This window comes from Crinia signifera, chromosome 8, assembly GCF_055691185.1.
Source record: "Crinia signifera chromosome 8, ASM5569118v1, whole genome shotgun sequence".
NCBI lineage: Eukaryota > Metazoa > Chordata > Amphibia > Anura > Myobatrachidae > Crinia > Crinia signifera.
The window spans coordinates 156840686-156855589 of record NC_139224.1 but is presented as its reverse complement, the minus strand read 5'-3'; the positions used below and the strand labels follow the sequence as shown (position 1 = coordinate 156855589).

The 14904-nt window shown below is 47.8% G+C and overlaps 1 protein-coding gene across 1 annotated transcript in view; it reads left to right on the top strand.

The window, feature by feature from the left end:
- The first annotated feature begins 11358 nt into the window (after positions 1–11358).
- LOC146026652 (bestrophin-4-like) overlaps positions 11359–14904 on the top strand; it is a 69676-nt gene continuing 66130 nt past the window's right edge. The window contains exon 1 of the mRNA XM_083157483.1: positions 11359–11510. Within this exon, the coding sequence (XP_083013609.1) occupies positions 11359–11510 (152 nt within the window). The remainder of the gene's footprint in view (positions 11511–14904) is intronic.

Here is a 14904-nt window from a genome sequence, read left to right as displayed (position 1 = left end):
CCAGCAGTGGGCGATTGGTGTAGCAATAAGTGGAATGCAAACAGTTTTATGCATTTAAAAGACAAGTCCCTCATACGAATGACTCTCAGCAGTGGGCACCAGACCAGACAGGTAAAAAACAGTTTAGCCGCCCAAAAAGAAGTGTAATTGCAGCCGCCCCCAAAGAATTTCTTTGCAGCCTCCCACAAAAAAGTTTAGCCGCCCAAAAAGAAGTGTAATTGCAGCCGCCCACAAAGAAGTTTCATTGCAGCCGCCCACAAAAAAGTTTAGCCGCCCAAAAAGAAGTGTAATTGCAGCCGCCCACAAAGAAGTTTAATTGCAGCCACCCACAAAAAAGTTTAGCCGCCCAAAAAGAAGTGTAATGGCAGCCGCCCACCAAAAAGTTTAGCCGCCCAAAAAGAAGTGTAATTGCAGCCGTCCACAAAACAGTTTAGCCGCCCAAAAAGAAGTGTAATTGCAGCCGCCCAAAAAGAAGTGTAATTGCAACCGCCCACAAAAAAGTTTAGCCGCCCAAAAAGAAGTGTAATTGCAGCCGCCCACAAAACAGTTTAGCCGCCCAAAAAGAAGTGTATTTGCAGCCGCCCACCAAAAAGTTTAGCCGCCCAAAAAGAAGTGTAATTGCAGCTGCCCACCAAAAAGTTTAGCCGCCCAAAAAGAAGTGTAATTGCAGCCTTCCTGCCCCAGCCCTGACTCCCCCAGGTCAGGGAGATCACATTCTCACCCATGAAGGTGCAGCAATCAAGTGGAATGCAAACAGGTGTATGTATTGAAAAGACAAGTCCCACATATAAATGACTCTCAGCAGTAGGAATAATAAATGGTGATGCAAGATGGAATTGTCCGACACCACAATGTTACTGGCGTTGTCCGACACCACAAATCCCCAGGAGAGTCTAAGGGGGGTAAGCAGGGAGATGATTTCCCTCAGTTTCTCTAAGAGGTCGTTGGCGTTGTGCCTCTTCTTGAAACCGGTGATACACAGCGTAGCCTGCCTAAGAAGGAGCTGGCATGCAGGAGATGCTGCTGCTGCGGAAGGCGATGCATCTACCCAGTGGGCTGTCACAGTCATATAGTCCATAGTTTGCCCTGATCCACTTGTCCACATGTCTGTAGTTTAGTGTACAGTGGGTACAGCCGCATTTTTCAGGGCACTGAGGACACTTTTTCTGACCTCCCTGTACATCGCGGGTATCGCCTGCCTAGTGAAGTGGAATCTAGACGGGATTTGGTACCGGGGACACAATACCTGCATCAACCGTTTAAATCCCACTCCATTGATGGCGGACACCGGACGCACGTCTAACACCAACATAGCTGTCAAGGCCGCAGTTATCCGCTTTGCCATAGGATGACTGCTGTCGTATTTCATCCTCATGGAAAACGACTGTTGGATGCAGTGGCGTAACTAATAATTCTGCGCCCCCCCGCCGAAAATGCAGGGGGGCGCCCTCCCTAGGGTAAACAAATCCCCCCCCGCCACCCCTGTCGGCCGTTACCTCAGCCGTTACCTTAGCTGCCTTAGCTGCCCATCAGTGTGTAGGGGAGCCGGGGAGCGTGGAGGGGAGCCGGGGTGCGGGGGCTGTTGTGCGGCGGCAGGGGGGGGGTTTACCTCCTGCCGCATACGACCGTGTGCGCCTGGTCCTGGTTCTCCCGGCGGCTGCTGCTAGTACTGAGAAGTGACACTTGGAAAATGGCTGCCCCCATACAGCAGACGAAAAATGGGGGCAGCCATTTTACGAGTGTCTCTTTTTGTATTAGCAGCACTGCGGCTGCAGCAGTAGCCGGGAGAGCTGGGACCCGGAACAGGCGCTGGCCATGGCCTTAGCCGTTCCTTGCCACTCCGTGTCCTAATTTACGGAAGTTTGGTTTCGATTGTACATGCCCTCTGCTTTCACACTGGGCATCGGCCGTGGCAGACAACGTTGTTGGCATTTCATCGTCTATGTCATGACTAGTGGCAGCAGCTTCAGAACTATGAGGAAGTGGATCTTCATCTTTCCTTTGTTTGTTAACCTCCATATTTTGGATCTCCATTATTATTGTGCAGTTATGTCACAGAACAGCACCACTGGAGTGCAATTAATATATGTCAGTGAGTATGCACCAGCAGGCAGTTATACAGATACAGCAGTATTAGGCAGTGAGCCACAGACCACACAGGTACGGCAGTATTAGGCAGAGAGCCCAGACCAAAAAGGTAGATATACTGCAGTATTTATTAGGCAGTGAGCCCCAGACCACACAGGTACGGCAGTATTAGGCAGTGACCCCCAGACCAAAAAGGTAGATATACGGCAGTATTTATTAGGCAGTGAGCCCCAGACCACACAGGTACGGCAGTATTAGGCAGTGAGCCCCAGACCACAAAGGTAGATATACGGCAGTATTTATTAGGCAGTGAGCCCCAGACCAGACAGTAGATACAGCAGTATTAGGCAGAGAGCCCAGACCAAAAAGGTAGATATACTGCAGTATTTATTAGGCAGTGAGCCCCAGACCACACAGATACGGCAGTATTAGGCAGTGACCCCCAGACCAAAAAGGTAGATATACGGCAGTATTTATTAGGCAGTGAGCCCCAGACCACACAGGTACGGCAGTATTAGGCAGTGAGCCCCAGACCATAAAGGTAGATATACGGCAGTATTTATTAGGCAGTGAGCCCCAGACCAGACAGTAGATACAGCAGTATTAGGCAGTGAGCCCCAGACCACAAAGGTAGATATACGGCAGTATTTATTAGGCAGTGAGCCCCAGACCACACAGGTACGGCAGTATTAGGCAGTGACCCCCAGATCAAAACGGTAGATATACGGCAGTATTTATTAGGCAGTGAGCCCCGGACCACACAGGTACGGCAGTATTAGGCAGTGAGCCCCAGACCACAAAGGTAGATATATGGCAGTATTTATTAGGCAGTGAGCCCCAGACCAGACAGTAGATACAGCAGTATTAGGCAGTGAGCCCCAGACCATAAAGGTAGATATACTGCAGTATTTATTAGGCAGTGAGCCCCAGACCACACAGGTACGGCAGTATTAGGCAGAGAGCCCCAGACCACACAGGTAGATATATGGCAGTATTTTATTTATTAGGCAGTGAGCCCCAGACCAGATGGTAGATGCGAAAGTAATAGGCAGTGAGCCCCAGACCACACAGGTAGATATACGGCAGTATTTTATTTATTAGGCAGTGAGCCCCAGACCACACAGGTAGATATACGGCAGTATTTTATTTATTAGGCAGTGAGCCCCAGACCTGACGGTAGATACGGCAGTATTAGGCAGTGAGCCACAGACCACACAGGCAGATATACGGCAGTATTTTATTTATTAGGCAGTGAGCCCCAGACCACACAGGTTGATATACGGCAGTATTTTATTTATTGGGCAGTGAGCCCCAGACCAGACGGTAGATACGGCAGTATTAGGCAGTGAGCCACAGACCAGACAGGTATGGCAGTATTAGGCAGAGAGCCCCAGACCACAAAGGTAGATATACGTCAGTATTTATTAGGCAGTGAACCCCAGACCACAAAGGTACGGCAGTATTAGGCAGTGAGCCCCAGACCACAAAGGTAGATATACGGCAGTATTTATTAGGCAGTGAGCCCCAGACCAGACAGTAGATACAGCAGTATTAGGCAGTGAGCCCCAGACCACACAGGTAGATATACGGCAGTATTTTATTTATTAGGCAGTGAGCCCCAGACCAGACGGTAGATACGCCAGTATTAGGCAGTGAGCCACAGACCACACAGGTACGGCAGTATTAGGCAGAGAGCCCCAGACCACAAAGGTAGATATACGGCAGTATATTATTTATTAGGCAGTGAGCCCCAGACCAGACGGTAGATACGGCAGTATTAGGCAGTGAGCCCCAGACCACACAGGTAGATATACGGCAGTATTTTATTTATTAGGCAGTGAGCCCCAGACCAGACGGTAGATATGGCAGTATTAGGCAGTGAGCCACAGACCACACAGGTACGGCAGTATTAGGCAGTGAGCCCCAGACCACACAGGTAGATATACGGCAGTATTTTATTTATTAGGCAGTGAGCCCCAGACCACACAGGTAGATATACGGCAGTATTTTATTTATTAGGCAGCGAGCCTCAGTCCAGACGGTAGATACGGCAGTATTAGGCAGTGAGCCCAAGACCAGACAGGTACGGCAGTATTAGGCAGAGAGCCCCAGACCACAAATGTAGATATACGGCAGTATTTATTAGGCAGTGAGCCCCAGACCACAAAGGTAGATATATGGCAGTATTTTATTTATTAGGCAGTGAGCCCCAGACCAGACGGTAGATACGGCAGTATTAGGCAGTGAGCCCCAGACCACACAGGTAGATATACAGCAGTATTTTAGGTACTCTTTACCTAGAAGGGCGCCAGCGATTGAAATCGCGGGCATCGTGGGGAAAAAATCGCGGGCATCGCGGGTAAATCGCGGGTACATTAAAATCGGGTACCCGCGATGACCGCGATTTTCCCATAGGGATCAATGTTAAAAACGGTGATTGACCGCGATTTTAATGTTAAATGCCTCAATGCCCGCGATTTGGCCATAGGAATCAATGTTAAATGGGCCACAGAGCCCTAATAGTCACCGTGAACTCTGAAATGGCCCCCACAATTGTTACCGCCACCCCACGATCAACGTCAACCCGAAGCGTGGCGAGCGCAGCGAGCCCGCGAGGGGCGGCGGTACGCGTCCTCCGACCTTTTCATGCCCTACTATCCGGCAGTGAGCCCCAGACCAGTCGGTAGATACAGCAGTATTAGGCAGTGAGCCACAGACCACACAGGTACGGCAGTATTAGGCAGAGAGCCCCAGACCACAAAGGTAGATATACGGCAGTATTTATTAGGCAGTGAGCCCCAGACCACACAGGTACGGCAGTATTAGGCAGTGAGCCCCAGACCACAAAGGTAGATATACGGCAGTATTTATTAGGCAGTGAGCCCCAGACCAGACAGTAGATACAGCAGTATTAGGCAGTGAGCCCCAGACCACACATGTAGTTATACGGCAGTATTTTATTTATTAGGCAGTGAGCCCCAGACCAGACGGTAGATACGGCAGTATTAGGCAGAGAGCCCCAGACCACAAAGGTAGATATACAGCAGTATTTTATTTATTAGGCAGTGAGCCGCAGACCAGACGGTAGATACAGCAGTATTAGGCAGTGAGCCCCAGACCATACAGCAGTATTTTATTTATTAGGCAGTGCGCCCCAGACCAGACAGTAGATACGGCAGTATTAGGCAGTGAGCCCCAGACCACACAGGTAGATATACGGCAGTATTTTATTTATTAGGCAGTGAGCCCCAGACCACACAGGTAGATATACCGCAGCATTTTATTTATTAGGCAGTGAGCCCCAGACCAGACGGTAGATACGGCAGTATTAGGCAGTGAGCCATAGACCAGACAGGTACGGCAGTATTAGGCAGTGAGCCCCAGACCAGACAGGTACAGCAGTATTAGGCAGAGAGCCCCAGACCACAAAGGTAGATATACGGCAGTATTTATTAGGCAGTGAGCCCCAGACCACACAGGTAGATATACGGCAGTATTTATTAGGCAGTGAGCCCCAGACCACACAGGTACGCCAGTATTAGGCAGTGAGCCCCAGACCAGACAGGAGATATGGCAGTTCTAGGCACCAGACAGGTAGATAAGACAGTACTACTAGGCACCAGACAGGTAGATAAGACAGTACTACTAGGCACCAGACAGGTAGATAAGACAGTACTACTAGGCACAAGACAGGTAGATAGATACGTCAGCAATACTACTATTGTGCACCAGCAGAATTTATAATAATTAATTATTAAGTACTGCTTGGCAGTGGCACTTGTCAGTGCACCAGCAGCATGTAATTATTTTTTTACAGTCCCACACAGCACAAGTATTATTTTTGAATTAAATTAGATATACCTGTAGCAGCCTAGTATGTACTAGGTAGTTACACTAGGTAGGCAGTAGCCAGTGGCGTAACTAGATACTTGTGGGCCCCATAGCAAAAGATATTAAGGGCCCCTATTTATCACCTAATGCTGAAAATGTATACAGCACATGATACTTTGACAGACTAAGTGGGCCCCTCTCAGCTCTGGGCCCCATAGCAACTGTACCCCCTGCACCTATTGTAGTTACGCCCTTGGCAGTAGCACTGTCAGTGGCAACAGTGGACTGAGTAACTAAATAATACTGGCAGATTCAGTGCAGACAGCACCAGTGGACTATATATATTTATTTAATATAATTAATTAATTATCAATATACAATAAATGGCACAGCACAGCACCAGAGGTAGGCCCCAGCACAGAGGAGACAGTAGTACTACTACAGTCAGGTACACAGTTAGACTGTTCTCCTAAGCAGAGGAGAACAGAGTACACAGCAGCACTGAGGGAGACAGCCCCAGCGAATAAAATAATTAATTACAGCACAGCACACCAGAGGTAGACCGCACAGAGGAGACAGTAGTACTACAAGTACACAGTTAGACTACACAGCAGCACTGAGAGACAGCACCAGTGATTGCAAAATATTGCGCTCAAGCTCAAGGTCAACCTCAAGTTTAAGCCCCAGCAGCAGCACCAACACACCCTCTCCCAACCCACTACTTGACTGGAGTGAAGATGGCGGGTGCGGCAGCCGCTTATAAAGCCTCGCGAAATCCGGCGCCGGGAGATGACGTTCTAATCACGCGGACGGACCCGAGTCAGGCGGAAATCTCCGAGCACTGCTCGGAATCGGGCTCGGAATGATGACGTCCGTGGGGGCTCGGATCTCTGAAATCCGAGCCCGCACATCTCTAGAATATATTAGTGATTGTTTCTTTCTATTAAGAGAGCAATACTATTTGTAACTTAAAGGGGCAATATTTAGTCATTATTTATTGTTATTTGAAAATATATTTTTTATACTGGCAGAAACATTTATGGCTATATAAATGGTCCAATCATCAAACATCAAAATATCTATATAGTGTTTAATCCGTCATTAAAAGCATTTGTAAAAAAAAACAATTCATCATTACTTAATTTGACACTTGAATATAAGTAATAAATAATATTGGGCAAGATGTATCAAACTTCAAAAAGTGATAAATTGGAGAGTAATAAACAACAAGCCAATGAGCTGCTACCTGTCATTTTTCAAACCCAGCCTGTAACATGGCAGGTAGGAGCGGATTGGCTGGCTGTTTATCACTCTCCATTTTATCATTTTTTGAAGCTTGATACATCTGACTCATTGCCCTTTATAAAATAACCGAGTGCAAGGGTATTCCTCTCCTTCTGATTGGCCAGAGAACAGCAGTTCTTGGAGACATTTATTTGGGAAGGTCTGTCGGCAGTTTCTAAAGCCGACGCTTTAGGGGGTAGATTTATTAACCCCTTCCCGACATTTGACGTACATGTACGTCATGGTCGGGAAGTACTTCCCGACATTTGACGTACATGTACGTCATGGCTTTAAACTGTCACTGCGTCTATAGACGCGGTGACAGTTAGGAGATGTCTGCTGTCCCTGACAGCAGACATCCCCCCTCGCCGCCCAGGGGGGGCAGGGGTGCCCCCCCCCGGTCGGCGATCGCTGTGATTGGCTGTTCAAATCTGAACAGCCATTCACAGCGTTTCCTGTGTTACCGGCGGCTAAGCCGCTCGGTAACACAGGGATCGGTGGTGATCGGTGCTGTTAAGTACAGCACCGATCACCACCGATGAGCAGCACCCCCCTCCCACCCACCCGGCACTCACCCGGCCCGGCAGCAGGCTCACCCGGCGGCGGCAGCGGCAGGAGCGCACGCAGCGCACACACCCCTCCCCCCCCCCTGCCAGCCGCAGCAGCAGCATGAGCTGCATAAAAAGTAAAAAAAAACATGATAATGAACTGAAATATATATATATATATGTGTGTGTATATATATATATATGTGTGTATATATATATACACATATATATATATATGTATATATATATATATGTGTGTATATATATATATATATATATACATACACACATATATATATATATATATATATATATATATATATATATATACACACACACATACATACACATATATATATATATATATATATATATATATAAAAAGATATTCCCGACATATGACGTATATATACGTCATGGTCGGGAGGTATACGTCATGGTCGGGCGGTGACAGTTTGGAGATGTCTGCTGTCCCTGACAGCAGACATCCCCCCTCGCGGCGATCGCTGCGATTGGCTGTTCAAATGTGAACAGCCAATTGCAGCGTTTTCTGTGTTACCGGCGGCTAAGCCGCTCGGTAACACAGTGATCGGTGGTGATCGGTGCAGTTAAGTACAGCACCGATCACCACCGATCGCCAGCCCCCCCCTCCCACCCGGCAGCCCCCCTCCCTCCCACCCACCCGGCTGCCGCAGCGCCAGCACCCCTCCCACCCCCCCGCCAGCCGCAGCGCCAGCCCCCTCCCAAAGCTGGTGACCAAAATGGGGTCACTTGTGGGGGGTTCCACTGTATTGGTGCTTCGGGGGTCTTGCTAATGCGACATAGCACCCACCATTCATTCCACCACCAAATATCACTCCTTCCCTTCTGAGTCCTGCCATGCACCCAACTGGTATTTTTTGGTCACATGTGAGGCATTGCCGTACTCGGGAGAAATTGGGGCACAGATTTTGGGGTGCTTTGTCTCCTTCATTCCTTGTGAAAATGAAAAATTTTGAGCCAGATCTGCATTTTTGTGTAAAAAAATGTAATTTTTTACAGAAAAATGCAGTTCTGGCTCAAAATTTTTCATTTTCACAAGGAATGAAGGAGACAAAGCACCCCAAAATCTGTGCCCCAATTTCTCCCGAGTACGGCAATGCCTCACATGTGACCAAAAAATACCAGTTGGGTGCATGGCAGGACTCAGAAGGGAAGGAGTGATATTTGGATTTTGCAGCACAGATTCTGGTTGAATGACCCCCGAAACACCCATACAGTGGAACCCCCCCACAAGTGACCCCATTTTGCAAACTACACCCTTCAGGGAATTCATCAAGGGGTATAGTGTACATTTCAAACCCCCAGGGGTTTCACCAATTTTGATACAACTGAGCTGTGAAAATGAAAAATTAATTTTTCATTTTCACTGCCCAGTTGTACCACAATTGGTGAAACCCCTGGGGGTTTGAAATGTACACTATACCCCTTGATGAATTCCCTGAAGGGTGTAGTTTGCAAAATGGGGTCACTTGTGGGGGGCTTCCACTGTATTGGTGCTTTGGGGGTCTTGCTAATGCGACATAGCACCCACCAAAATTCCACCAGAATCTGAGCTGCAAAATACAAAAATCACTCCTTCCCTTCTGAGTCCTGCCATGCACCCAAATGGTATTTTTTGGTCACATGTGAGGCATTGCCGTACTCGGGAGAAATTGGGGCACAGATTTTGGGGTGCTTTGTCTCCTTCATTCCTTGTGAAAATGAAAAATTTTGAGCCAGAACTGCATTTTTCTGTAAAAAATTACATTTTTTTACACAAAAATGCAGATCTGGCTCAAAATTTTTCATTTTCACAAGGAATGAAGGAGACAAAGCACCCCAAAATCTGTGCCCCAATTTCTCCCGAGTACGGCAATGCCTCACATGTGACCAAAAAATACCAGTTGGGTGCATGGCAGGACTCAGAAGGGAAGGAGTGATATTTGGATTTTGCAGCACAGATTCTGGTTGAATGACCCCCGAAACACCCATACAGTGGAACCCCCCCACAAGTGACCCCATTTTGCAAACTACACCCTTCAGGGAATTCATCTAGGGGTATAGTGTACATTTCAAACCCCCAGGGGTTTCACCAATTTTGATACAACTGAGCTGTGAAAATGAAAAATTAATTTTTTTCATTTTCACTGCCCAGTTGTACCACAATTGGTGAAACCCCTGGGGGTTTGAAATGTACACTATACCCCTAGATGAATTCCCTGAAGGGTGTAGTTTGCAAAATGGGGTCACTTGTGGGGGGGTTCCTAACTTTTAGCATTTTATGGTGCCTAGAAACCTACATGGTGCCTAAAAAATAATCTCATAAAAAGGAGGCTCCAAAATCAAGTAGGTGCTCCTTCTATTATGAATCCTGTGGTTTGGTCACCGTGCACACTAGGGCCACATATAGGATATTTATGAAAACCAAAGAATTGGGGGAATCAATTTTTAGTCACATTTCTCTAGTAAAATCTGCTGTGTTCCTTAGAAAAATGTATTAAAATTGAAAATCTGCAAAAAAAATGAAATTTTGAAATTTCACCTACACTTTGTTTTAATTCCTGTGAAACACCTAAAGGGTTAACAAACTTCCAAAATGCTGTTTTTAATACTGTGATGGGTGCAGTTTTTGAAATGGCATCATTTATGGGGGTGTCTCACATACAAGTCCCTCAAAGTCACATCAGAACTGAACTGGTCCCTAAAAAAATCAGTGTTTGAAATTTTCTTGAAAATTTGAGAATTTGCTATTCATATTTTAAGCCTCCTAGTGTCCAAAAAAATGAAAATGAGGTTGAAATAATGATGGCAACATAAAGTATACATATGGTCTATGTTAGTTATTAACTATTTTGAGTGGTAAGATTATTTGTCTCACAAGCAGAAAATTTAACATTTTGCAAATCGCAAAATTTAACATTTTTTTCCGACATTTTGGTATTTTTCACAAAAAAACACAGACTGTATCGACGAAAATTTACCACTAACTTGAAGTACAATGTGTCACGAAAAAACAATCTCAAAATCACTGGGATAAGTAAAAGCAAAAAAAAGTTATCCCCACTTAAGTGATACATGTCAGATTTGAAAAAAAGGGCTCTGTCAGGAACGCAAAAACTGGCTCTGTCAGGAAGGGGTTAAAACTTCTCAAACAATGGTGGTGTTACCCATAGCAACCAATCAGACCTATCATTTTCTAGAGTGCATGGAATCTAATTGGTTGCTATGGGAAACACGTCATTCACAGACGTATCGGGTGTACACACCCGATGTCGCCATTCAATGTACCCAGTCAGAATCTTCCATTCGGTAATTATACCCTATACTTTGTTAGAAGCCCCGCCCTATTGCTGATGCCTATATATGCAGTAAGGTAGAGGAGACATTTCCAATAATATAGCATTTTAAAAGAAAGATGGCTGCAACAACTGTAGGTGTGTGTGTGTGTGTGTGTGTGTGTGTGTGTGTGTGTGTGTGTGTGTGTGTGTGTGTGTGTGTGTGTGTGTGTGTGTGTGTGTGTGTGTGTGTGTGTGTTGGGTTTCCATGGGTTGATTGTACTCTTTGTTGGTTCCTGGCAGGTGACACAATGACTATATCTTATACCCTGAAAGTGGCCAATGCCAGATTTGGGGGGTTCTCCAAGCTGCTGTTCCGCTGGAAGGGAAGTATCTACAAACTGCTGTACAAGGAGTTCCTGGTCTTCATCATACTTTATACTTTGCTGAGTGTCATATACAGGTGAGGTTCCGCGTGTCTGCATAATTGTGCATCTAGGACCTGGATCAGGCCTACCATCCAACCCTCACTCCTAGCATTACATATAGTACACATATTTTCCTCGTATTTCATACCCTCCAACATCTGCAGGTTAGAAATCGGTACACATTCGGGAAGGGGGCGTGGCCAACAAAAAGAGAGGGCGTTGCTTAAGGAAAGGGGACTGAATATGTACAGGACAGTGAACTATAACTGCATTTCAAATACTTTTATTGTTATGTATTATGTGCCCAGCACAGTACATTTTACTGGGCACATACAGCCTGGGTAGTGGGCACAGATACAGCCTGACCTGAGGGTGCTGGTCTGCGAGAAGACACAGTTGCTGATTGCATTGCCCGCTAGTGAGACAGCGCAGCTCGGAGCACCATGCCGGCGGGCCCCAGCGGAGAGAGCGCCAGGCCACAGGCACAAAACGGCTGGAGGGATACTTCACCGGGTCACTGCGGCAGGTATAGGATATATTCCCCTGGGCAGTGGGCACAGATACAGCCTGACCTGAGGGTGCTGGTCTGCGACGGCTCTAGTGCGCTGCTCTTTTGGGTATGCCTGTGTGATACAGGCATACCCAAAAGAGCAGCAGACTAGAGCCGCCGCAGACCAGCACCCTCAGCACACATACATACATTTGGCTGCTGAGCGCCCTCCTCTCCCGCGGTCCTGCCACAGCTACATCCAGAATGGAATATGCTCCTCCGCCTGTCTCTCAGCCCGGGAGTCCGCTGGCCGCCTGATGGCTTGACGTGCCGCAATGCACCCTGGGACCCACCGCAATGCACCCCTGGGAACGGGTGCAGAAGACCCAGAATAGGCAGAATACATTCTTCTTTTCATCTGTGCCGGTCCCAATAGATTCCCATCGCCAGTCAAGGGGGAAGGGAGCGAGGAGCCGGCCAAAGCCTTCAAAAACCGGTACAATCGGTACACTTTGATTTAGTCGGTACAGACCGTTAAAAAACGGTACTGTACCGGCTAAATCGGTACAGTTGGAGGGTATGGTATTTACCAGACCGGAAATGATAAATTATATCAACACCCCAGGATACATACAGGTGACTAGTGGATGGGATGCAGGCGGTCATAATACCGACGCCGGTATCCCGATAGAGGGAATACCGACTGGGGTCCGGTAAGTATACTTACCTACCCCTGCCCTCCCTAACCTTCCCTTCCAACAGCTTGACCCTAACCCCTATCCCCACAGTCTAACCCAAACTCTCCCCACTAATGCCTAACCCTAACCTTCCTACCCCACTCCCTAACCTTAATTTTCCCACACCGCAACCTAACCATAATAAATTGGAGAGTAATAAACAACCAACCAATAAGCTCCTACCTGACATTTTTCAAACACAGTCTGTGACATGGCAGGTAGGAGCTGATTGGCTGGTGGTTTATCACTCTCCATTTTATCACTTTTGAAGCTTAGTGCATCTGGCCCCCAGTGTCACACACACAGCATGCCCCCATTATCAGTCACACACACACTGTTACACATAGAAAATGCCTCCACTGTCACAAACACACACACACAAAGCAGTCACTGTGGGTCCAGGTGTCAGACAACTACTGCTGAAGCTCTCCCCATCCATTCTAGGGTGGCCAATCCCGGGATTGGGCCCAAAAAGCGCTGAGATTTGAATCCCGGGATTGGACCTTCCAATCCCAGGATTCCGGGATTAGCTGTGCGTGCGTAAATCTAATGCCGGGCACCGTCTGAGCACCCGCTCAGACACTGCACCGGTGTTTCCGATCCCAGGACTGCAGCCTGGAGCGGGAATGGGCAGTGCTGCCTGCGCAGCGTGACCTCTGACCATTACGCTGCGCAGGCCGCACCGTCCCATATCCTCTCCAGAGTCAATGACCGCACACCGAGTCCTGCAGCTTTGGCCGCCCACCCTCTGCCTCTACACCTGCACCCACCGGCTCTGCTATCCGCCCGCTGCTGAGGCACCGCTGCTGTCTGCCTGCCCGCTCATGTAAGTAAATGAGCAGGGTGGGCGGAGTGGGGAAGGGGGGGGGGGCTCAGCGTGTGTGTACCGCATGGAGATGTCAATCCCGGGAATCCCGAGATTGAGCATTTTTCAATCCCGATTCCCGATTCATGTGACAGGCTGAGTTTGAAAAATAAGAGGCAGGAGCTGATTGGCTGGTTGTTTATCACTCTCCACTTTATCGAAGCTTGATACATCTGGCCCCTTGTGCAGCTCCGGTTGGCTTTCAGCAGTAGAGCTGTCACTACAGCAGAGGGGGGGGGGGGGGTGAATATCGCGGCCGGGTCCCCATGCTCTGCTGCTGCTGTTGGAAGTGTGGAGCTGGCGGGAAGTGTCAATATGCCCCGCCCCACTTCTGCTTCCATCCGGGTCAGAGGTCCCCGCGCTGCGGCATTTAAAAAATGTGTTTGTTTTTTTAAATAATTGGAACAAACATTTAAGAGGGTGCAGGGGATGACCTGCTGGACCCCCCCAAGATGATGGGACCACAGGCCCCATAGCTGTTGCACCCCCTGCACCCTCTGTAGTTACGCCACTGGTGATGGAGGTTAATAATAGCATAGGAGCAATAAAAAAAAAATCTAAAATTTTAGCAGTTTCTGGGAGAGATTCTCTAAACTAAAAATGCGGTAAAAACCCGTTATCAGGGTTTTTACCGCATTTTGGGATGCTCTAAGCATCCCCCGCCAGGTTACAGAGCTGTGCTGCCTGGACCTGTGACCTCCTCCTCCCTGCACTATGATCCTCTTCCAGGTGCAGGGAGGATGAGAGCTTGGCGCAGCAGCACCGGGTAAAGGAGGGAGGGAGGAGCCACTGGGACCTGCTGGGACCTGGCGACTCTCACCGCAAAGGACAGCTCTTAACGCAAGAGCTGTCCTTTGCCACAATTATTGCATATGTTAGAACATATGCGATAATTTTGTATGCGATGGGCGGCGAAGGGGGGGCGGAGCTGGGCCGTGATTGTAAGAGAATCTCCCCCTCTATGCTTTAGAAAAAAAATCAGAACCCAAAACCCAAAACGCTGAGGGGGTGTTTTGTCAAAACCCATTAGAACTCAAAACGTGAAAAGTGGCCGGTGCATATACCTAATTCTGACTGTCGGTATCCTGTCCGCTGGGTTGTTAACCGCATCCCAACACTACTATACACACACACAACATATGTGGCACACATGGCAGTAACTGGGCATCAGCCATAGACTGCTATCCTTATCATCTACAGTAGCAACTGTAGCAACCTGAGACTCTACAGCTGTTGTGAAACGACATATCCCAGAATTCCCTGTAATGGGCTCAGTTATAGTAGTCATAGCAGTACAGGTAGCATTCAGGGTTCTAGAACTACAGAGATGTAAATAC